At 51.1% G+C, this 24,520-nt stretch overlaps 1 protein-coding gene across 1 annotated transcript in view; it reads right to left on the minus strand.

Annotated features, from left to right (window-relative positions):
- Positions 1-24,520, minus strand: part of CWF19L2 (CWF19 like cell cycle control factor 2) — a 1,282,529-nt gene that overhangs the window by 326,290 nt on the left and 931,719 nt on the right. Inside the window, exon 13 of the mRNA XM_078657031.1 lies at positions 5,128-5,340. Coding sequence (XP_078513157.1) covers positions 5,128-5,340 — 213 coding nt within the window. The remainder of the gene's footprint in view (positions 1-5,127; positions 5,341-24,520) is intronic.

Raw genomic sequence — 24,520 nt, forward strand, 5'->3', positions numbered from 1 at the left:
CTGTGCTAGGTGAGATAACTGTGGAGAGTGTGTCCCTCCCTGCTTCTGTATGTAATACATGGCAGTCATGTTGTCCGTCCGGACAAACACAGTCTTGTTGTACAAGTACTTCTGAAAAGCTTTCAGTGCTAGAAATACTGGGAGCAGCTCTAAGTGGTTGATGTGCAGTGTTTTTTGTTTGATTGTCCAGAGCCCTTGAACTGTGAATTGAAGTAGGTGGGCTCCCTAACCTGTCAGTGATGCGTCCACTGTTAGTACTACTTGTGGAACCGGCTCTTGGAACAGTCGCCCTTTGGAAAGGTTTTGTGGGTTCCACCAGTGCAGAGAGTCTGGGATTGAGTACATGCGCTCTGGCTGGATCTTTAAATATATCTGGCGTATGTTTAAGTACCCCTTTTAACATAGGAAGTGTCCTGACATTTTTCTCAGAAGTAGGAAAGGTGTCAAATAAAAAGTCCTATTCTATGGGGTCAGTGTGCATGTCCACATTGTGATATTGTGCTGCCCTATCTAGCAATTGATTGAAAAGAATGGTGTTGTCAGTAGGCAACGGTTTTGTAGGGTATGTGGAGGTGTCCGGGATGGGCTGTGGATCATATGGATCGTTTTGGTCATCCCATGGGTTATCTTGTGCATCAGGATCTTGTGCATCCGGATCCTGTGGCTCATCAAAATTGTCATGAGGATCTATCCCCATGTTCTCTTCCTCATCATACTGTGAATGTGTAGGAGAGTAAGGCACAAAAGGCATATTAGGATAGAGTGGAGGAGGAGTGAAAGGTCTTGAGGGAGATGTCCTGAAGTCTTTTTTCTTTGGAGGAATAGGGGAAGGAGTGTCCGTGTCCAATGGTTTCTTTTTCCGATGGTAAACTGTAACTTTTCCTGTTTCAGGGTCTATGTACAGTTTAGATTGTTTCTCACTCACTGGATCAGGATGGAAGAGTTCTTCCTCAACTGTCCCTGGCCTTGGTGCCAATATTTTTGGCTTGGTGACTAGTCCGTGACTTTTTGGCTCAAGAGCCTTAGGTCGTGGAGCTCTGTCTGGTTCGACTGTTGCTTTAGGAGACCTTTTTCGGTTCGACGACTTTATCCTTGTCGACGTTCTTTAGTACTTTAACAGTCTTTTTTGGTTCGGCGACCTTCTTTGGATCGACAACCTGTTTCGGATCGACCGGAGTCTTTGGTTCGATACCTTTGTCTTGTTTTTTGTGCTCGACTACCTTTTTCGGCTCGATGTCTTTGCTCGAGTCGACAGCTTTTTTCGTGTCGACTGGCTTTTTCTCCGGGTCGAGTATCTTCTTTGGATCAACGACCTTCTGTGGCTTAGAGCTCTTTTTTGGCTCAAGAGCTTTCGGCTCGAGAACTTTCTTGGATTGGCCGACCTTTTCCTGTTCGAGAACCTTCTTCGGTTCGACGACTTTTGGGTCGACAACCTTCTTTGGTTTGATGACCTTCGGTTCGACAACCTTTTTCGGGTCGACAACCTTTTTGGGGAGAGTGTTACTCGGGCCAGGTGTTTCAAAAGGCTTAGTCTCCGGCTTCGGAGCCGAGCCGGAAGGCGGGGCTTCTGAAGTAACTTGTCGATCTCGGCTAAGGCCTTTAAGCAATGCGTCGACCGGAGCCTTTTCTTTTGGAATAAGCGGGGTCAGGGCTGAGTGCTCACTTTTTGCCCCGGCGTGATCTGGTCGTCGGAGTCTGACTGGTCCTCAACGGTGACGATTTCTAGATCCGAGTCTGCCGCTTCCGGGAGGTCGAGTACGTCATCGAAGATGTTCTCCGGTTCCGGTGCTTGCTGATGCATCTCTTGCCTAGCGGCCCGTCGATTCCGGATGGTTTTCTTCTAACGGAATTGGGCACACGCTGAGCAAGTTTGTTCGTTGCGGTCTGGTGATAAACACCTGTTGCATACTGCATGTGTCAGTATGCGGGAATTTGGCGTGGCATTGTGGGCACCTTATTAACGGACTCCTTTCCATCGACAGTAGTCCCACGTGGCGTCGAAAAGGCCCAACGGCCCGTGTCGACGACCGGATCAAGATGGACAGTTAAATCGAGTCAAGGAGTACCGAACGAGAACAATACCATCGAGATAGAAGGCCTTTTGGCCTTAGAAAGTAGGTTAGTTTCGATTCCGAAGTTAGAGTAGAGGATAACATCCGAACCCAATGGCGGAAAAAAACAATCTGAGGATGGAGAAGATGCCCATGCGCAATGTAGTCCAGGGGAGGAGTCACCTATCTCGTGATACTTCAAAGACTCTTCCAGGACAACAAGGTGTACTCATCCAGACCCAACACTAGGCCGCGATCTATGCAAAGATATGAATTCAGCAGCCCACATGCCTCGAACACTAATAAACAACTCTCCTGACTTACTGGGCCCCATGCGGTTGGCATGGGAAGAGGACCTAGGTGAATTCGAGGATGGTGATTGAGAGAGGCCCTTACGGGCCCTCGGGAAACAGCCATTAGGGCTCTGTTTCGGCTGGTCCAATTTAAAGTACTCCACAGGATTTCCTACTATATTAAATAGGTAGGGCAGAATCCCTGTTTTGTAGGAGGGGCTGTGGGAGCGAGGAAACCTTTATCACATCCTTTGGGACTGCCCTATGGTGCGGAGATACTGGGCCAGAGTGACAGCAATTGCCAGGGTTAAGGCAATGACAATCCCTCTTGATGCGAAATGATTGCTCCTGGGTTTAAAGGGGGAGCAGGATTGTCCCAGGTACACAGATTTGATTGAAACTAGGAGATGGAGTCACTATACAAACATAGCAAGGGCGAGGGGCACCGGTAGAAACTGACTGGGAGGCAGACCTGGATTGGTGCCTAAGGCGGAACAGGGAGTGTAGAAGGAGAGAGGTTGTTACAAAAAATGGAAAAAGGTGTGGAGGGCATGAAGTAACTATAGGGGGCAGGGTGATCAGAGATTGTGAGAGGGACTCCAGGATGGGGAGATAGTGAGGACAGAACATTCTGACTCTATTTGACTGGCCGTAAAAGCGATGTTCCTGAGAGATTGAACTTTGCTGAGCAGCTATCTGCTTTACCAAGGCTCACTGTGCATGTATTGTAAATTAACCATGTTACTGCTACAAGAGGTGTGAAGCCAAAGTTCTTGGTTTTCAATAAAAAGAATTAAACTAAATTAAAAAAGGGATTCCAGCAATTCTGCTCATTCATCAGGTTTCATGTAGAGTGTGTTTCTAAGCCACCCTCAAAAGCTGGGTTTGCGCCACATTTTTTTGGGGTGCTTTATGTATCACAAACTCGATCCGAAGGTATCAGCCCGCTTTACACCAGTTGTGTTACAGAGACACACATTCATTTTGTTAGGCAAGGGAGATTAAGTGATTTGCCCAGAATCCCAGAATGTTGAGCGCCTCAGCCGAAACTCGAACTTGGTTCCCCAGCTTTGAGGTCTACCGCTCTAGCCATTAGGTCACATCCTCTCCAATCCACTTCCCAGTGGTTAGGTCCAGGGGCAACTGGTGTTCATCACCAGTGATTGTCATAGGTCATTCAAAGGCACTTTTACCTGGTTAGACAAGAGGGATCTTCTGGTGTCTCTTCTGTCACACATTTCTGCTGCCAAATGACTCCTGAACTAATTTCCTCAGAATCGTGATATTTTTGTGACCACTATTTGAGGGATGGTGTGCAGGGTACTCAGTCACAAGTATGTGCTTTGTATTATTTCATTCTCCGGGCTGCCCACGAGGAAAACTATTTGAGAGGCTCCACTACAAACCTAATGGTAGCATGAGTTCAGAGTTCACATTTCCTTTGGGAGTTGTGTTAGTATTTCTTCTCTGATTGTCGGTATGTCCCTTCGGGTGGAAATGTTCTATGTTCCTTCTTTCCATCAGATAATGGCAGGCTGATGCGTCACAAGTGAGAACTCCTCTTAATTTCCTTAGGATATCAGACTCTGAGGGTCTTCTGAACCATGCACCAGCAGAGTATGGTATCTCTTTCTCTCCATGGTTTTAGAGCCGGCTATTCATATGTTTAACATCTGATGAGAAGGCAGTGATAGGCCACTTTCTTGAGATCTACAAACGCCTGACAGTGTTCTACCCCATAAAATAGTATGGTGTTTTTCGTCAAGTTTCAACAAGTTAAAACTTTAAGGTGCTCAGGAGTCTCAGTTTCAAAAGCAGGAGCACTACAGAAATTGGGACCATTGCTGGTGGTCGCTGCAGGGTGGAAGACTATTCAATGTATCATAATATAAATATGACTGGGACAAGGATGATTGATAAGGAGTGGGTGCCCCAATAATTAATTAGGGCAATCTGGGAAATGCAGACTTCGTTCTGTTCAACTGAACCGGCAATTACACCAACAGTTTGACTGTTAATGATGTTCAAAAGCAATGACCAGGAACGGTAAGTTGTATTTTCGTCATAAAGTTCGCAAAACAGCACATTTTGTTTTGTGAGAATTCTACGAAAATACCACGAAATTACACTTTCTCAGCGAAAGGTATCTTACATGACTTAGTTTTAAGCAAACACGCATCTAGCATAAACGTCTGGAGGGACTGACTCGAGCAGAAACTGCCTCTCAGTGAAATACTAATGTGCAAAACCTGGATATATGGAAATAAGTATTTTTGATATCAAACAGCACATATCGCAATAGTAGTCCATGGCACTGTGAAAGAGCAGCGAGGTTAACCAATGGCTTACATAGGCTGCCCACTGCTGTAGGATGTAGCGAACACAAATAACATATGATAGAGACACAATGGATGAAGAGGGCTGAGTGAAAGCCTAAGCTGGTGTGGGTAAGCAAAAACATCAAATATATCTATTTGAAGGCGGCCAAAGCCAGTAAGGGGATTGTAAATGCTATTCTTAGAAACAGGGATGTTTTACATGTGAGTACGTGTTCACCTGCACATGTTTGTATGTCTGACTTAATGTCTGACTTCATAAAGTACTCGTGTTTATTCTTTGTGAAGTCAGCAAACTTTTAATTAAATGGATAGAATACGGTTTCTAACAAATAAGGGTAATATACTCTCTGTATAAAGAATACACGGCTGCTACCATCTACAGAAACATATGAAGGATACATCGCAAGAGTTCATGAAACATGAGAAACATAAATATGTTCCGACCTTTTTGCCAATTGCAACAATTAAATGCTTGGGCAGTTCAGGGTTGTCAAAGCAGTAAGGACACTTCTCCATCCGTGCAGCCAGTTTTCGGTGCTCTGAGATTGCCTGCTCTCTTTCTCGCTCGTCTTCTTTATCTGCACTCTCCTTCCTTGCCGTTTTGGAAACAAACATGTCATCCAGAGTGTAGTATTCCTTGTCTGTTTTCTCCATGAACTGCAGTACAAAGAAAACCAAACAGATAAATGTACTATTAACTGGATTATAGAAATCTAAACATAATCCAAAAATTCACCTTGAAAGAATGGCTTTAAAAGAATTCAATAAACAAAAGGCTAGATTAAAAAATGTTTACAACAAAGGTGACAGAAGCACCTATAAGCAGCACATTAAGAAATGCATCTGTTACCTGCTAGTATGCTGTAAAGCATTCACTATGAAAGAGAGTGCACTGCATACCATAATCCAAAAAAAAGGATGATACTGATGGCTGCTGTAAATTCTTCAGGTAAAGTAGGTGCAGTGGGATATTCCACATATTACAATTACAAAACTCACTTCATCCCCACACACCTTGGCTCTCAGTGACGGACAAGTTACTTACTTTCGTGAATGCCTTATCTTGTAGAGATTCTATGTAGCTGCAAATTCTTTACCATAGAATTATCCCCAGACATTAGACTGGATCCAGAATTGTTTTTGTGAGCAGTTCTCCCTGCGTGCCAGAAGGTGGAGTCGGTCAGCTCTGTGTGGCGTCACCGCTAGTGACGTGCGCTGTGCCTATATAGGCGCCACCCCTGTGCACTGATGTCAGTTACTTTTCACGACTTTCCACGCCAGGAGTATGGAGCCACGAAGAACACTGACCACTGGTGTGGAAAACTTTGGAAGGGGAACGCCCTGTCCATAGAAATCCGATCCCAGAGCAGTAAGGACTCTGCAGCAAGATTAGATCTCTACCAGATAAGGCGTTACCGAAAGTAAGTAACTTGTTTATCTGATAGAGACTTATAGCCACAGATTCCTTACCTTAGAATAAATACCGAAGCAATACCTCTACGAAACAATTTCATGCAATTTTGTGAACGTGTGCGAGGAAGTCTATGTTGCTGCCTGGCACATGTCCAGGATTGGTACTCTGTGCGCTAAGGCAGTGGTCACAGTCTTGGCTCTGGAGGAATGAGCACTTAAGTCCTCAGGGGGTTACTTCTTGGCCAATGCGTAGCAGATTTTAACACAGAGCACAATCCACCATGAGATGGTCTGTTTCTGCACAGCCTTTCCCTTCCTCTCTCAGACATATCCTACAAATATTTGGTAGTCCACCCAGAACTCTTTCATGTGGTCTAAGTAGAATGACAATGCTCTTTTTGGCTCCAGTCAGTGACTTTGCTCCTCTTCTTTAGAGGGATGTGGCGGAGTGTAACAATGAGACATAGTGATGGACTGGCCTACATGCCAAGCCTGAAGCTCACTGACCCTCCAGGCAGATGTCATTGCCACCAGGAAGGCCGTCTTGATGGTAAGGAGAGTGAAAGGACAGATGTGCAAGGGTTCAAAGGGAGCGCACATCAGGTTAAGGTCCCATTGAGGCATGATAAAGGGCAAAAGAGGAAGCATATATTGCAAACCTTTCAAGAACCTATGCACAATTTGAAGAAGGATGGCTGGTCAGGCAACCACAGGAAGGCTGAGATAACCTAAAGATAACTCTTTAGGACATCCAGAACACAGCCCTGCTGTAAATGGGAAACAAAGAGAAGAACCTGAGAAAGGGTAGCATAAAGGTGGTCAACTTGCTTTTCTGCACACCATGCTACAAACTTGCCCAAACAGCAGGTGTATACGGTTTTTGTGGAGGGACATCTGGCTGCCAGAATAACACTGCAAGCTTTGGGCGGAAGTTCGAAGGCTGTCAACTGCCATGATCATTCTCCACACAAGAAGGCGGAGTGTTGATAGGTTTGGGTGGATAACTTTCCCCTGCTGCTACAGAAGATCCTCCCGGCAGCCGGATCGGAGGACCGATGACCATGCTCAACAGCCCAATACCAAACTCTCAGAGCCCAGTCCGGACCACAAGAATAACTTGGGCCCGGTCGTTCCTGATCTTCTTGAAAACTCTGGGCTGGAGTGGTATGGTCAGAAAGGCATACAGGAGGCCTGAGCTCCACTTGAGACAAAAAGCACCTCCGAGCGAGAACCCCCGTGGTAACTCCAGTGCGCAGAACTGCTGACATTGCACCTTCTTGTTGGTGGCGAACAGATAACCAAGGCTCTCCCAACTGCTGAAACAGCGCTTGCACCACATTTGGATGTAGATGCTATTCGTGATCCGCCAGGTATATTCGGCTGAATTTGTCCGCTCTGGCATTCAGACAGACTACCAGGTGTTTAACCACCAGGGAAATGCCCTGACATTCCATAGACAAACGGGCCTTTTGACAGAGGGGCTATGACTCTACCCCATCCTGTTTCTTGCAGTAACACAAGGCGATGGTGTTGTCCCTGAACACCTGCACTAGCCTTCCTTGATGGAAGGCAGAAAGACTTTTAATGCCAGCCGGAACGGCCAGAGCTTCATAAGGTTGACGTGTACTCCAGAGGCATCAGATCTCCACATCTCCCAGATGGCTGCCCCATCCCAGAAGTGACACATCTGTTACTACTATCAGATCTGGTTGGGGAAGAGAGAGGGGTTTGCCACTGACCCAATCACGGTTTGTTAACCATCACTGCAGATCTTGTGCAGTTCCCTCTGAGATCTGGACCATGTTGGAGAGAATTCCCTGATGATCAGTCCCACAGAAATCCAGGATAGAAGCTGAAACATCGGTTTCATAGCCTGAATATTCTGGACTCGCCGTTCGGGAGTATAGGCCAGAAACTGCACCATGTCCAGAACAGCTCCAATGAAAAGGAGCATTTGAGAAGGAGTGACTTCAGTACGGTGATAGTGAACCCCAGTGAATGCAGGCAGTCCGCCATAGTCTGGAGATGGGAGGTGACAGCCTGTGGTGAGCCCACCTCCAACAGCCAGACGCTGAGATAGGGAAAGACTGGCACCCCTGATCATCGCAGATGAGCTGTAACAACTGTCATCACCTTGGTGAACACCCAAGGGGTGCTGGCAAGGCCAAAAGGGAGCACAGCAAGCATAAAGTGCTTGAGGCTCACGGTGAACCGCAAGTAACGCCTGTGTGCAGGAGGACAGGAGTGTGGAAGTATGCGTCCAGCAAGCCAATGCTACCATCCAGTCTCTATGGTCCAGGGCAGACAAGACCTGAGCAAGTGTGAGCATTTCGAACTTCTCCTTCCTGAAGAAGAAATTGAGTGGGGGCAGATCGAGGATAGGACAAACCCCTCCATCCTTCTAGGGCACGAGAAATTAGCGGGAATAACAACCTTGACCTACTTCTGGCATCGGCACCCTCTCTATGGCTCCCTCGGTCAAGAGTCGCCACTTCTTGGCTGAGGAAAGAAAGATATTCTTCTGTCAGCCATCGCAAGCAGAGGGGTAGTCTCGGAAGGGGAGGAACTAGCCCCTCTGGACAATCTGCAGAACATATTGGTCCGATGTTATAGGCTGCAAGTGATGCAGGTGATGGCGATCCTGCTGCCCACTGGGTGCCCATGACGATAAGGGGGAAGACTATAAGGGCTTTGAGGCTGCAGCTGCTGGGGGCATAGGGGGAAAGGTTATGACTGTCTCGACTGCTGGCAGCCTGACCCACAAGGTCTGTGGACAATGCCTCATCAACCATGCAGAGGCTGTGAAGGTTACACGCCTTGGAGGCTGGGCGGGTACAGACGCAGATGGAAGCCCCTTCCATGGCCATGAAAGGAGTGGGGGTGACAAGGGGCCATGGAAAGGACTAAGGACCTGGCCATAGCCCTGCTGTCCTTAGAGCCCTCCAGCGCTGAAACTGCTTTCTCCTCGAAAAGATGGGAGCCCTCAAAGGGCATATCCATAAGCAACGCTACGACATCCCTAGAAAAGCCAGTCATCCTCAACCAACTGTTGACGAAACTGCTTTGAGCCAGTGAGTTGGTGGTGTACAATCCACATCAAATCGTGAACTCCGCTGCATCTCTCCCATCGGCAACCACCTGGGAGAGTACGGTCCGGACCTCTTCCGGGACCGTTGGCAGCACCTGTGCAACCGTATCCCACATAGTGTGGAAACAGCGTCCCAAAAGACATGCAGTGTTTACGGACTGCAGTGCCAAGGTTTTAGAAGAAATCATCTTCTTGCCCAGCCTCCTGGATTCCGGATGTGGTGGGCGGTTTGGAATGTCCCTGGATTTACGTGGAAAGTGGAGGCTTGGACTACCACGCTCTCCGGGGTAGGGTGTTGCATGAGGAATTTGGGGTCCCCTGGGGCGGGGTGGCAGACAAGAGTCCTGTTCACAGGAGACCCTGTGCTGGGCTCGGACAAAGTCCCAAGCAGAACGTAAGTAAGAGCCTCATTAAACAGGTGAAGCGGTTCAGAAGGGGACACTCACGGTTAAAGCACTTCTGTCAATACGTTTGTCTTGACTGCCACCGAGGGCAAGCTAAGGTCCAGGACCTCGGTTGCCTTCCTCGCCACCACTGCAAATGAAACTCCCTCCTCAGTAGCCATGGTAGGGGGAGAAAGCATGCCAGTAGCTGGAGAGGTATCAAGTCTGCCGCCGCCCATCAAATTCTCACACTAGTCCATGTTAGTGGCATAAGGATGGTATTGGAGTCCAACGACCCTTCCCACTCCTCCGCAAATCCTAGCCCATACGAATAGGGCTCATGCTCCAGCATGGGAGGCATGGCTCCAGTCAGCGTCTGGCGACACTTATCTGGCTCTGTGTTGGAGTCGAAGATCTGAATGGGGATTAGCATCTGGTAAGGTCGAGGTGGCATGACCAGCGCCGGTGCGGACCCATCTGTGGATCGAAGGGACCCAACAGGCGCCAGAGCCACCAACGTGGATTCAGTGATGGCCCCTCCAAACCTGTGGGGCCCAAATGTGAGCCGGAGGGAACAGGTCACCCAAATATGACGTGCATAGCCTCATAAAATTCTTTTAACTGAATGGGTGATGCTGAGGTGGCCTAAGCACTGGCTCAACCGCAGAGCCAGTCCTCGAATGTCAATGCTCACTTGTCTCATCGGCCAATGGATGAGAAGTCGAAGACCTCTTCGACTTCTTTTTGTAGCCTGACTTACCCAAATAACTGGATGACTTCGAGTGCGAAGAGGATCTCTGAATCTGAGACCGCCCCCAGGACCTTCCTGTCGACCAGGAACTGGATTGTCATGGCGTCGCACGTCGAGCAGCCAGGTGCTTGAGGGATCGCTCCAGGAAGACCTTTGGGTTCATGGCGCGGCACTTGGAACACGACTTCAGATCGTGGTCGCGCTCAAGGCACCAAAGGCATACAAGATGCGAGGCAGTCACCGACATCCAGCAGTGTCAGGTGCCTGGCTCACTGTACCACTGGATTAAAGCTAGCCTGGCTGATGAGGGGGTATGCCACGAAACCAGTCTCAGGATGCTTGTTTCCGGTCCAGGAAGGACCTGGCTAGGCAGTTCGGTATCGACTGTGCCCATAAGGCACAGGGCCAAAACTGATTTGCATATGGCTGAGTCTAAACTGGGGTGGCATGGTGAGCAAAAGAACAATGGATTTAGCCCAGATCTACTGACTAGAGGAGAGCGATTGATTTGCTCTGCATTCCATCCATCATCTGTGTGTCATTTGCCTTCTCGCCCTACGTGTGCCGGGTATGCCCAGATGTGGGTCCAGGGCTCACTGTACCCCTGGATTCAAGCTAGCCTGGCTGCTGAGTGGTGATGGCATGAAACCGGTCCCAGGATTCTTGTTTCCGGTCCAGGGAGGACCTGGCTTCGCAGGTCGGTCTGGACGGTTCCCATGAGGCAAAGGGTCAAGACTGATTTGCATATGGCTCGTCTAAACTGGGGTGGCACGGTGAGCAAAAGGTACACAAGATTATGAACTTTGCTGTGACTAGCTTCACTTGAACTGTAATGAATGTAATAGGCATATGTGTAGGTTTTAAGAATTAAAGTGCATTTGTTTCTCTTACAGCTGCATATTCCCAAAGGCATTGACAGAAATGATCTTACTGTGTCGGTCCCTTCTTTTCTGTAGATCGATCTCTACAACATGGCAAAGTTCAAAGCCACTACTTATGTTCCTAAAGTCTTACGTCTACCACTGAATGAACCCGATTTGCAGTAGAGGTTTACTTTACACCGAGACGCTGATCTTTTAATCAAAAATACTTCTTTTTTGGTTGAATTACTAAGCCTCCATAAACATTTGATAGTATCCCGCTATACTTAGTAGATTATGTTCAGACTAACACAAATTTTAAGTATTGAGGTGGCATTTCTTTACATTTATCATTTAAATGTGTTAGATCTATAAATATCTAAAGAATTTCTTATGAAAGGTATTGAGCTCAACCATAATCTCCTAAAGGTTTTTGAAAGTGACATTACAATAGGTTGATATGTCAATTACATTTTGACTCATGGGGAAGCCTTAGGAACCTGAATATTATTACCTTAACAGCCTTTGAGTGTAGAATAGCCATGGGTTTTCAGAATACGAAAATATTTCAAAATATCCAGCAATAATTTTCCTAATCAATCAATTAATCAATCAAAGAATTTATAAAGCGCAATACATACCACCAGTCGGTGATGGTCCTCACTTCCCCTCACCGACTGGACAACGGCTCTCACTCAAGATCTCCCGAGAAGGGCCTCGACCCCTGCCTCTGCTTCTAGCAACTTTGATCACTGGATTTCCAGCACCTTAGACAAAGTTCTTCCCAAACGCCCCTGTAAACTCATCAGAAGACCTAAAGTTGCACCCTGGTACACTCCTGCTCTGAGGTTATTAAAGCTTGACTGCCGCAGACTAGAGAGAGCGTGGAGGAAGGACCATTCTCTGTCTAGGAAAGATGATTATAGGTCCGCAATGAGGCTCTATAAATCAGAGATTAAAATGGCGCAAACTTCCTTCTATGAAGGGAAAATTAGTGCTGCAGCCAACGCGCCTAGGGAAATCTTTAGGATAGCCAAATCCCTTATTTCACCTCCAGCTGAGCGTCCTACTGCTGAAGGGGCACAAGACCGCTGTAATGAGCTAGCTGCCTTTTTTTCCAAGAAAATCTCGACCATATACTCCTCATTTAGTAATCCTACGGTCAACACCCCCTCCGTCCCTTCTAAGCCAGCTGACTCTCCGGCTCTCTGCAAGCTGGATACAATTCCGCTTCTTGATGCCGGCAGCCTGGATGGATTAATCTCCAAAGTTTCTTCCGGCTCTCCTAATGACCCGGATCCTTGTCAAGGCACTGGACGTTATTCGTCCTGTTATCCTGGAAGCTTTAAACACCTCTATTGTGTCCAGGTCGGTCCCGCTTGCTTGGAAGTGTGCCATGGTGAGGGCGCTTCTCAAGAAACCCTCCTTGGACCAAAACAACTTGTCCAACTACCGTCCCATTTCCTTGCTTCCCTGGCTGAGTAAACTGCTGGAGAGGCACGCCAACAATATCTTAACAGACCATTTGGAGTCCAACTGTCTGTTGCGTGCCTCCCAGACAGGTTTTCGCCCTCAACATGGCACAGAAACCGCCATGTTGGCGGTCACAGAGGAAGCAAGAATGACTTTGGATCGGGGAGGAAAGGTGGCCATTATCTTGTTAGACCTTAGCGCCGCGTTCGACACGGTGAACCATGCCACGCTAATACACCGACTGGCGGGCTTGGGCGTGTCGGGCGCGGCTCTGGACTGGCTCACCTCCTTTCTGAGTGAGCGCTTTTTCCGGGTCTTCGAGGGTGAAATAGTCTCTCCTAAACATCCTCTCAGGTGTGGGGTCCCTCAGGGCTCCTCCCTGAGCCCGACCCTCTTTAACGCCTACATGGAGCCTCTGGACAGGATAGTCCATCCCTTTGGTGTGCGTATAGTCACCTACGCGGATGATACGCAGCTGGTGGTCTCGTTAGACCACGCTGATGGATCATCCAACACCTTAGGCCCCTGTCTAGAGGCTGTTGCCAGTTGGATGCAAGCCTCCTGTCTCAAGCTCAACGGGGAGAAGACAGACATCATTCTCCTCGGAAATCCCTCCCCTTCTGCTCTTGCACCCGTCTGGCCACCATGTCTTGGCGCTCCTCCTGTCCCCAAGTCCCAGATAAAGAGCCTCGGGATCTGGCTTGACACCGCCCTTGATTTCTCGGTCCAGGCTACTAAGACTGCGGCCACTTGCTTCGGACTCATGAGGATGCTCCGGCGGGTGCTCCCTTTGCTCCCTTTCCAGGCGAGGAGGATCATGGTCCAGGCCCCGATTCTCTCCCGCCTGGATTATGGGAACGCTCTCTACCTGGGAGCACCGGCTTCGGTTCTTCAGAGGCTCCAGGTCACACAAAACTGTGCGGCCCGCCTACTGTTCAATCTGTCCCGTCGGCAGTCGGCGAGGAAGGCTCTGAGGGACCTCCATTGGCCCCAATTACTGCCAGAGTGCAGTTTAAAGCTCTGTGCATTATGCACAAATCCTTTCATCGTGTAGGCCCAGCGATTCTGCACCCTCTGGTCACGCCTTATGTCCCTACACGCCCCCTTCGGTCTGGTACTCTGCAGTTGGCCACCTCCTCTAAAATTAATAAAGCCCGTTGGGGTGGCCGTTCTTTTTCCCATTCGGCGACCAGACTTTGGAACGCCCTCCCCTTTGCCATCCGAGGAAATAGCAACCTCCTCTCGTTCAGAAAGGCCTTGAAAACGCATTTGTTTGCTAAATCCTGCTGATCTGCCCTGAGCCTGCGCTAAACCATTTTATCTTCAAGCGCTGCGAGGCCTCAGGGCAGTTATGCGCTATACAAATGCAATTTTTCATTTCATTTCATTTCATACATACCCGCGAGGGTCTCAAGGCGCTGGGGGCGGGGGTGGTGGCTGCAGCTAGTGATCGAAGAGCCAGGCCATCAGTAGTCTCCTGAAGGTCTCGGCGGGGGACGTCGAGGATCAGGCGTGCAGAGGCATTCTGGATTCTTTGAAGTCTGCTGATGAGCTTGGACGGGGCTCCGGCATAGAGGGCGTTGCTGATGAGGGCGTGGGTGATGTTTTTTCGTGTGTCTGTAAGGACCCACCTGTAGATCTTGCGAAGCATGCGGAGGGTGTGGAAGCAGGTTGAGGAGACTGTGTTGATTTGGTTGGCCATGGTGAGTCTCGAGTCTAGGATGACTCCCAGGTTGCGTGCGTGGTAGGTTGGTGTAGGGGCGGTGCCCAGAGATGTGGGCCACCAGGAGCCGTCCCAGGCTGAGGGGTTGAGGGGTTGGGTCCGAGGATGAGGATCTCCGTCTTGTCCGCGTTCAGTTTGAGCCGGCTTTTTTCCATCCAGTCGGTGACAGCCTTCATACCACAGTGGAGGTTGGCTTTGGCGGTGAGGGGGTCCTTGGTGAGGGATCAGGGAGGATCAGCTGGGTGTCGTCGGCGTAGGAGATTATGTTGAAGTCATGAAGTCTGGCGATGCGTGCGAGTGTTGCCATGTAGATGTTGAAAGGCGTCGGGCTGAGGGATGATCCTTGCGGGACGCCGCAGATGGTCTTGGTGGCTCCTGAGTGGAACGGTAATCAATAACCTGATATTTAACACGCTGGGATAATGAAATTGAAGCAATAGGTGGCTTGTCTAATATTGCCACTAAAATACAGTGTATTTTGTTTATTAGTCTTTTACATAATTCATTTCAAAGTTTGGTGTGGTCAATCCTACCTTATTCCAAGGTAGATGTAAAATGGCAAGACGCGTCTAGGTTTGTTATATGCCCAAATGAAAGAGGTGATTAGTCCACCAAGTTATTATAAATAGCATGATGGAAGATAGATCAGAAAAGCCCTAAAGAGATACAATCTTTGAGTGAAGACTCCCACCCATATTTATTTGACTAAGTGAAGGAACAGAGGTGCAAGAACAAAGAATTAAGCTTGATATACCTCGCTGGGATCATATCTGTTCCAGTGGCCTTTCCTGAAGGGGCACTCTTGGTGGAGCTGAAAAGTACTTGCAGAGCTATCAGTCTAATAAGATTCTCTTGCTGCTGGTCAGACTATCTAGGCAAGTACCTATTGCGCAGGAACTTAAAAGAGTGATAAATAATTTAGGCATTCGTAGTACTTATTAAACCCTTCTACTAAATCTGCCTGGGCCGTAATGAAGATACCTTCTTTGATTTTAATTGCCATCACTCTCTGAGCAGACAAAGCATGGTTTAGAGAAGAGCCTATCTTATCCCAGTGTCTAAATCTTAGGTATCTTCATCTCTGAATTGTTTGGCATGTGCTTTATTACGAATTGTTTTCATTTGGACTCTTATTTGTTGTGTTCAGTATGCTTATGCATCTGTTGTGCTACAGCCAGGCTGCCCTCTTGCATTCATTTCTGTGTATGCGCTATATATGTTCATGTAAACCCCCTAATGGTTGCCGCCACTGTATTTCACACTTAGCACTTTGCATTTTTCTTAAGATTATATGGTGTTTTTACAGCTCAGTTTTTGTTATCAATTTTAAGGGAATATAAATTCAGTCAATGAAGAGTAGCACACCCATTTCTGCGATTGTTACCCAAGAGTATGTGTGCTACAGAATAGGGTGGTTTCTTAAATCATGTGTGTATTGCTGTAGGTGTATGTATTTTTTACTATTTTTATGTGGTTACTGTTTTAATCTGTGTTTTGCATCTCTGGGATTTCGAGTATTTCACACTATACCTGAAGCACATGTCCTTTGGTTGATATGCATAAATGATTTAATATAGACTTCTCCTGTTTTACGATAGCAAGGATCACTGCTAAATATTTACATGTCGTGACACACTATGTTACATATGCATGTTTTTTTTATTGTGAAGGATCTAAGTTTATGATGGAACCTTTTATAGGAGCAACACAAGTAAAACAGTAAGATTACAGATAAATGTTTAAGCTTTCACAGGATCCTTCATCAAATAAAACTTACCTGAGCCTACTAAAACACACCGCTGCGATTCCCTTAGGATGGTAGGGGGAATACGAAATAGGGTGCAAAGCTTTTCCTTTCCAGAGATTAAGAGACACCGGGGTATACAAATAAGTTTGTGGTATTAATAAAAGTCTCATATCTCACAAATGTTGTAGACAGCTTGATGGGAAGTGGTTAGCAGGAGTATGTTATGGCTGAAAAAATGTTACCACGCTAGGTTTCAGTTTTTGAGTTAAAAGTGTGTGTAAACAATAGTAAAAAAAAGTCACTATTGTGGAATAATGCATTGCCCAGATGTGGGGAAAACATGACAGTACTTAGGAGACAGTTAAAAACTAAATTCAGGAGGGGCGTGGCCAAGATGGCGACCGGGACGGAGGTCTAATTGCGGAGCTCCTCGCCCTAATCCCCTGTAACCCCCCACAATAGCCCCGAAATAGCTAATTTGGCCCCCCTCACGTCCTGCACGAAGCAGCGCGGACACGTGCCCCGGAGTGCGGACCTAAAGAGGTGAAACTGCACTCACTCACCGCCATCGCCGGCGCCGGAGTGAGCCGAGGAAAGGGCCTGGTACGAGTCGGGCATGCTGCCATCCCGAAGCCGACTGTCCGCCCGGAAGGGTCGCAGCTGCTGACCGGGACGAGCCCTTGGCATCAGGGGCCCCCCCGAGACACCAGGGGGCCACTTGGAGGGAGTCTTCGCCCCGTGGCTGGAGTGACCCGCGACCCGGGCATATCTCAAATTTAACCCCCGGCTTGGGCCTACACACATTACGGAGCCGGCTGAGGAGGGCCGAGGCGGACCCACACTGGATTGACCCATACTGCTGGGTCATTGAGGCATTAATCACCCGCGCAGGGCCACCGCTGTCCCCAGAACCACAGAGAGGTCGCAAAAACAAGAACCTGAGCTCGCGCACCCGAGGCGGACTGCGGCCCGGGCGCGCGATACTTTGGACCCCGGCTCGGCGGCTCGGACCTGCACTGCGGCGGAGACCGGCCGGTGAGAAACTGGCAGCAAGAAGAGAGACTTGTGAACGGGCGCTGGAGGTGAGCGCTTAGGCAAGTCAAGCACGATTGGACTCACGTTGGCCCTCATTCTGAATTAACACCTGAAATTGCGTGGCACCCCGCCTCGGGGCGCCAACTCGAGGCCCCGGCTTGGGCCTGTAAGACGCAGCCACAAGCGAGGTGATCGCCGGAGGCCTAGAAGAGGAGGACCCACCTTCACATCACCGCCTAAGGCATCTGGGGGCCGACCCGGGCCGAAGTGCCAGAGCTCCAACCCGGCCAAGTGAGGCCCACTACGAGAGGCCCAAAGGACGCCTGAATACGCAGAAAGATTGCTGCAAAGCGACTACATACTCAGAGGTGAGGAGTGGGGGGAGCTCGGGGGGCCTGGTGATCATGCCCCCGGCGGGAGGAGAGTAGACACCTATTCATTACTGGACCCCCCCCTCCACACCCACTGGGGACTGCTTGAGGGGACTAGACGGGCAGCGAAAGGACCCAGGGAGCGCCAAAAAAACACACAGAGTCCCGCAGCTGGACCCAGCGACGGTACCTCACCCCAGCTTGCGCTGATACCGGATGCTCTGGGGTACGAATCGAGCCCCCGGTGGGTGTTCTGATACAATTAGCTCCCGCCTGCGCCTCGAGGCACATTGCCAGGGTGGACTAGAGACTGTTGAAACCTAGGCGACCCCCATTGATCAAGGTTTTGAGGCCCGTATTCGATGTCATACGCCCAATCTGCTGAAAGCGAAGGTGAGCTGCAGAAAACCCGCGAATGCGACCCAATACCACCTTGACCAACGACATTGGGCCCTATCGACAACGCAGGGCACGAAACCGCAACTATCTCGACAGGAGCTGGGGACACTACGCCCGTCAATTGCACTAACTTGGAGACCTAGCAGGGAATCACTTGGAACACTTGCGGCCACGAGATCGGAGGGGTGAAGGGAGTGCCAGCTGATAGACCTTCTTGTCAGCAAACGGAGGCGTAAATAGGACCGCACCACCTAGACGGTCCGACCACGGCACAATGTCCAATGCTAATCGCAGGAGGGGTCGATCGATTAATGAACTACTCATGAAGACATCCACAAATGGTGAGAAATCCAAAACACCTACGTCACCTTCAGCATTGGCGGCTACTCCAAACAAGGACACTGAGGATGCCCCTATCACAAAGTCGTTTCTGGAAACCCTCTTCAACACGCTACGTGATGACTTCCAGACTTTAAAGCAGAAACTGGTGAGTGAGCAAAGGGAACTGTGCCGGGACCTCGATGGCTTGTGGGAAACAGTGGTGGCGGTGGAAGAGTCTAGCCAGGCACGCTGTGAAGATCTGGTGCACCTTCAACAAGAAGTCCTCCGTCTTCGGGAGCAGCAGGTGGACCTCCAAGCTCACACGGAGGACCTTGAAAACCGCTCTCGGCGGAACAACACACGGATTAGAGGGGTACCATCGAAGGCAGAGGGGAATTGCGTCACGGTGTATCTCCAAGACCTGTTCCGAGAGGTCCTCAATGAACCTGCTGACTTTCCCATCCGCATCGACCGGGCGCACCGAGTGGGATTGCCCCGCCGTGCTCCTGCCCCCCCTCCGGACATCTTAGCGTTCCTCCCGGACTTTCCCTTGAAAGAAAGAATACTAAGGGAAGCACGTCAAGCACAACCCCATCGCTTCCGAGACTGCCCGGTTGAACTTTTCCAGGACCTCTCAGCTATAACGCTTCAGAAGCGCAAGGATTTCAAAAGCGGTCACCACGTTCCTGAGGGGAAAAGGGGTGCCCTACTCCTGGGGCCACCCGTTCCGCCTGATCTTCAAATGGGAGGGTACCCTACATCAGCTCCGCTCGCTTCAGGATACCTGTACCCTACTGGGCCTTGAGCTACCAGACGACGCATCAGAGGGGGACTCCACCCCGGGGTCCTCCCAAGCTAATCGGACGCAACCCTCTAGAGAAGGTTGGCAACAGGTACGGAGACGCCGCACACCTAAAACTCGCCTCCGCCCGGACCCAGGGACGATCGCCATAGAACAAGCCGCAGCCATCGAAGAAGTAGTTAAAGACACCGCTACAAAGTCCTGAACCTGTTTCAGCCAGGGAACCATACTTGATGCATTTTTTCAAAGTGTAGGGGGGGGGGGGGCGGGGGGCCACATGGGTCGCCACTGCCACAGTCTCCTTTATCTTCTAAACCTACAGGCCTGAACTGACTTTGGATAGGCCTGGGACTATGACTTTTGTTTGGGACCCACAGGTTGGGGTTAGGGTGGGAAAGGGAGGGGGGTGTTGTTGGGCGGGGGGGTAGGGGCTGTTCTGGGTAGGCGGGGGAGGGGACAGGGGATCACCTGGGGAGTTGTCAGGGACCGGGGTGGGGAGCAGTATCGCGGGAGGGACAGGGATGGGAGTGAGGGAGGGGACCAGTATGCAGAGGGACATCAACAGATCTCATGTGCTGACCATTGCTTACTATACGCAAAAACGGGTTGTGTTGCCACGCTTTGTCAACTTCGTGTTATTCCATGATGACTGATACACTTAAGGTATTGTCTCTCAATGTAAAAGGCCTCAACAATCCGATAAAAAGAAGGGCTGTCATTTCATACCTGGAGCACTCAGGGGCAGACTCTGCTTATTGCAGGAGACTCACCTCTTATCTAAAGATTGGCACAGGATGCGCTCCCGGGCCTTCCCTCAGCAATTTTTTTCTTCACTTCCATCTAAAAAAGCAGGGGTGGCCATTCTCGTGTCCCGGCGTTTCCGGGGCCGGGTGGGGGCCAAGGCAGCAGAAATTAAAGGACGCCTCCTAGCCTATACCTTCCTCATAGGGAATAGAACAATGACGATCGGCTCCATCTATGCTCCAAACACAGGCCAGGAACCATTTTTTAAAAATGCACTCTCGGAAGCATTACAGCCACCTAACTCTCAGCTGCTCATTGGGGGGGACCTCAACTTAGTCATGGACACAAACAAAGATAGATCTGGGCACCGTTATGGGGAAACAGGAGCGCTATCTGAGGTGGGCGGGTCGTGGCTGCGGGAGAGGGGTCTGCTGGATCTCTGGAGGGCGGTACACCCCAACACAGCGCACTTCACCTTCTACTCACATGTGCACCGCACATACGCGCGTTTAGATCACTTCTTAGGCTCCTCAGAATTAATCACCCACGTCACTGATGTTTCCATTGTCCCAGCGGCCCTCTCTGACCACGATGCGGTAGAACTGACGCTCAATATGCCCAAAACCTCGCGCACCCCGGGTTCGTGGCGGCTTAATGAGCCCCTTTTGCAGAGACCGGCCGTTACTAAACAAATCCATAAATGCATCTCGGATTACCTCGCCACTAATGATAACTCCGCAACTTCGGTATCGGCCCTTTGGGGAGCCCTGAAAGCTGTAGTCAGGGGGGAATTGATCGCAATTGCAGCTGCAGACGCCAAAATCCGCAAAGAAAAGAGAGACGACCTCACAGCACAGGTAGCTGAATTAGAAAGGGTTCACAGCCGCACCTGCGCTCCAAGAATCTGGCGTCAGCTGAAGGCTGCTAGGGCCCAACTGGCCAGCCTTGACACTGACAGAGCGGAATTTGTCGCCCTCCGACTCCGCCATACATATTATGTAGGAGGCAACCGCACCGGGCGCCTTCTAGCCAGTGCCCTAAAAACCAATCAATCAATCAATCAATCAAAGCATTTGTATAGCGCACTACTCACCCGGAGGGTCTCAAGGCGCTAGGGGAGAGGGGGTCCGCTACTGCTCGAACAGCCAGGTCTTGAGCTGCTTCCTGAAGGCGAGGTGGTCCTGGGTCAGGCGGATGTGGGTCGGGATGGAGTTCCAGGTCTTAGCGGCGAGGTAGGAGAAGGACCTTCCCCCTGTGGTGGCTCTTCGGATGCGGGGGACGGCGGCGAGGTCGTGGCTGGTCGATCGAAGCTGGCGTTTGGGAGCGTAGAAGTTGAGGCGGCTGTTGAGGTATCCTGGGCCTTGGTTGTGCAGGGCTTTGTGTGCGTGGGTGAGCAGACGGAAGGTGATTCGCTTGTTGAGCTAGTGCAGGTCTCTCAGGTGTCCGGAGATGTGGCTGCGGTGAGGGATGTCCAGGATGAGTCGTGCTGAGGCGTTCTGGATCCGCTGGAGTCTCTTCTGGAGTTTGGCGGTGGTTCCGGCGTAGAGGGCGTAGCCTTAGTCCAGGCGGCTGGTGACGAGGGCCTGGGTGACCGTCTTCCTGGTCTCGGTGGGGATCCACCGGAAGATCTTGCGTAGCATGCGTAGGATATTGAAGCACGATGAGGAGACGGCGTTGACTTGTCTGGTCATGGAGAGGGAGGAGTCCAGGATGAAGCCTAGGTTGCGTGCGTGGTCTGTTGGTTTGGATGCGCTGCCTAGGGCGGGGGGCCACCAGGAGTCGTCCCAGGCGGAGGGTGAGGATCCCAAGATGAGGACTTCCGTCTTGTCAGAGTTCAGTTTCAGGCGGCTGTTCATCATGTATTCGGCTACCTCTTTCATCCCTTCATGTAAGGTTGGCTCTGGCGGGGTCGTTGGTGAGGGAGAGGATCAGCTGGGTGTCGTCGGCGTAGGAGATGATGTTGAGGTTGTGCTGGCGTGCGATGGCTGCGAGGGGACTCATGTAGACATTGAAGAGGGTTGGGCTGAGCGAGGAGCCTTGAGGGACGCCGCAGATGACTTCGGTGGCTTCTGATCTGAACGGGAGGAGGCGGACTCTCTGTATCCTTCCGGCGAGGAAGGAGATGATCCACTCCAGTGCCTTCTCCTGGATTCCGACGTTGCTGAGGCGCTGTACTAGGGTGCGGTGGCAAACTGTGTCGAAGGCCGCGGAGAGGTCTAGGAGGATGAGGGCCGCTGTTTCTCCGTTGTCGAGCAGGGCTCGGATGTCATCAGTTGCTGCGATCAGGGCGGTCTCGGTGCTGTGGTTGGCCCGGAAGCCAGACTGCGAGAGGTCGAGGGATCCGTTCGTCTCGAGGAAGGCGGCCAGCTGTTTGTTGACGGTCTTCTCGATGACTTTTGCGGGAAACGGGAGCAGCGAGATGGGTCGGTAGTTCTTGAGGTCGGTGGGGTCGGCTGATGGCTTCTTCAGTAGGGCGCTGAGTTTGGCGTGCTTCCAGCTCTCCGGGAAGGTAGCGGTGTTGAAGGAGGTGTTGATGATGTCCCGCAGGTGGGGTGCGATGATAGCGTCAGCTTTGTTGAAGACGTGGTGGGGGCAGGGGTCGGTCGGGGATCCGGAGTGGATGGAGTTCATCGTGCGGATGGTGTCTTCGGTGCTGATCGTGGTCCAGGCGCGGAGGGTGGTTGTGGGGGGCGGTGGTTCGGTCGTGGCGTGCGTCGGTTGAGTGCTGAAGCTGTTGTGTATGTCCGCGATCTTGTTGTGGAAGTAGGAGGCGAGGGAGTTGCAGAGGTCTTGCGAAGGGGTGATGTCGTTGTTTGATGAGGGTGCCTCTGAGGGTGGTCTTGGGGTCGATGTGGATCTGGAAGTGCAGGTGCTCAGCGGCGGCGAGGGTGTCGTCGGTGTTGGTCGTGATGCGGATGGAGTTCCTGTGGATGATGGCGATGCCTCCTCCTGTCTGGTTGACGCGGTCCCTCCGGATGATTTTGAAGCCGTCCGGGATGGCGATGGCGATGTCGGGCGCTGAAGAGGCGGTCATCCAGGTTTCCATGAGGAAGGCGACGTCTGGGGCTGTGGTGTCGAGTAGGTTCCAGAGCTCGACGGCGTGTCTGTGGACGGAGCGGGTGTTGAGCAGGATGCACTTCAGGTGGCTGCTGTTGTTGCTCGTCGGGGTCTTGGGCACTGCTGGAGTGGTGCAGGTCCAGATGCAGGTGAACTTGCAGGAGTTGCAGCAGAAGGGTCCGTGGGTGCGTCTCGGGGTGGCTCGGTAGCAACCCGGGAGTCGGCCGGCGTTGAGTGCGTAGAGTTCGGCGGCGCCGTAGGTCCGGCGGGTGGGCTGGTTTCTGCGGGGGCCAGGGGTCCTGGCATTGGGCGCGGTCCAGGCGCGGACGGGCGCAGACGGGCTTACCTTTGGCGCGCCTTTGGCACACAATCGGCGCGCCCGCTGCGCGTCAACGCTGCGCGTGCGCACGGTCGCCATTTATGGCGAAGTGCAGGGAGGGAGGGGCAGCTGGGAGGCGGGAGCGGGGAGGAAATGTAAATGTAAATGTAAATGTACAGGAATTTATATAGCGCAAATCACCAAGCGGTTTCTAAGCGCTTGCTTAGGGAACCCGTCCTGGTATTCCCCTGTGAGATAACCCCAGCAGGGTATCCGCAAGGTGAAAGCCAGGCATCCCGCCGCGAGGGGCTGTTGTGGAGATTAAGCAAGCTATTGCCCAGAGTCGCAGAGTGTGAACCCGTGATTCGAGTAGGCACTGGAGCGAGAATTGTCGAGTCCAGGGACATTTTTAGGACTCAAGACCCCGCCAAGCCGGGAATTGAACCCTGGTCCCGGGCTGACCTCTGCTTCCAGGTCTGCCTCCTCTAACCAGTGAGCCACACTTCTCCACAGGAAGGGGGCGTGACTACACTCCCCGGCGGCGGGAATCGGCAGCGGGGAGCGGGTGCAGGGGAAAGCAGCCCAGGGGGGGATGTAGGTACAGAGGGCAGCACGGGGACAAAACAGGTTACAGGGTACAGAATACAAAATTAAAATACAGTAGAAACGAGTACAGCTAGACAGTGGCACACAACGCGGTAAACCAACAGGCGGGGGGCGTGGCCTGAGGGCGGACCCGAGGGTGGGAAGGCTACAGCGAGGCAAAAGTATCGGCAGGCGGGGGCACACGCAGCAGCTGGTGGCCGTGCGGCGCGGGGGTGTCCAACGCTTAAAAATCACCACCCTCCTGGACGACTCCGGAGAGGCCCTTACCGAAGAGACACAGGTTGCAGGCGCCTTTCGCTCGTTTTACGCTTCCCTATACAGCGAGGATAAAGTATCGCCTACCGACATCGACGCATATTTGCAGTCAGCGGAAGTCACACCGTTGTCTCAAACGAACGCAGAGGCCTTAGATGCTCCTATCCGCCTGGACGAGGTCCTGGCCGCTATCTCCCGCCTGCGCCCGCTCAAATCGCCAGGACCTGATGGCTTTTCATCAGGCTTTTATAAACTCTTTGGCCAGATACTAGCACCGGTACTCACGAGATTATTTAACTCGTTCGAGGGCCCGAGCTCCATACCCCCGGATATGCTTGCGGCAGAGATAGTAGTGCTGCACAAACCGGGCAAAAGCCCGACACATTGCTCTGCGTTCCGCCCCATCTCGTTACTTAATTTAGATTTGAAACTGTTCACAGGGGTACTAGCGGCCCGTCTGGGCCCTTGCCTACCGGGAATCCTTGAACCG

The sequence above is a fragment of the Lissotriton helveticus genome, chromosome 8 (assembly GCF_964261635.1).
Source record: "Lissotriton helveticus chromosome 8, aLisHel1.1, whole genome shotgun sequence".
Taxonomy (NCBI): domain Eukaryota; kingdom Metazoa; phylum Chordata; class Amphibia; order Caudata; family Salamandridae; genus Lissotriton; species Lissotriton helveticus.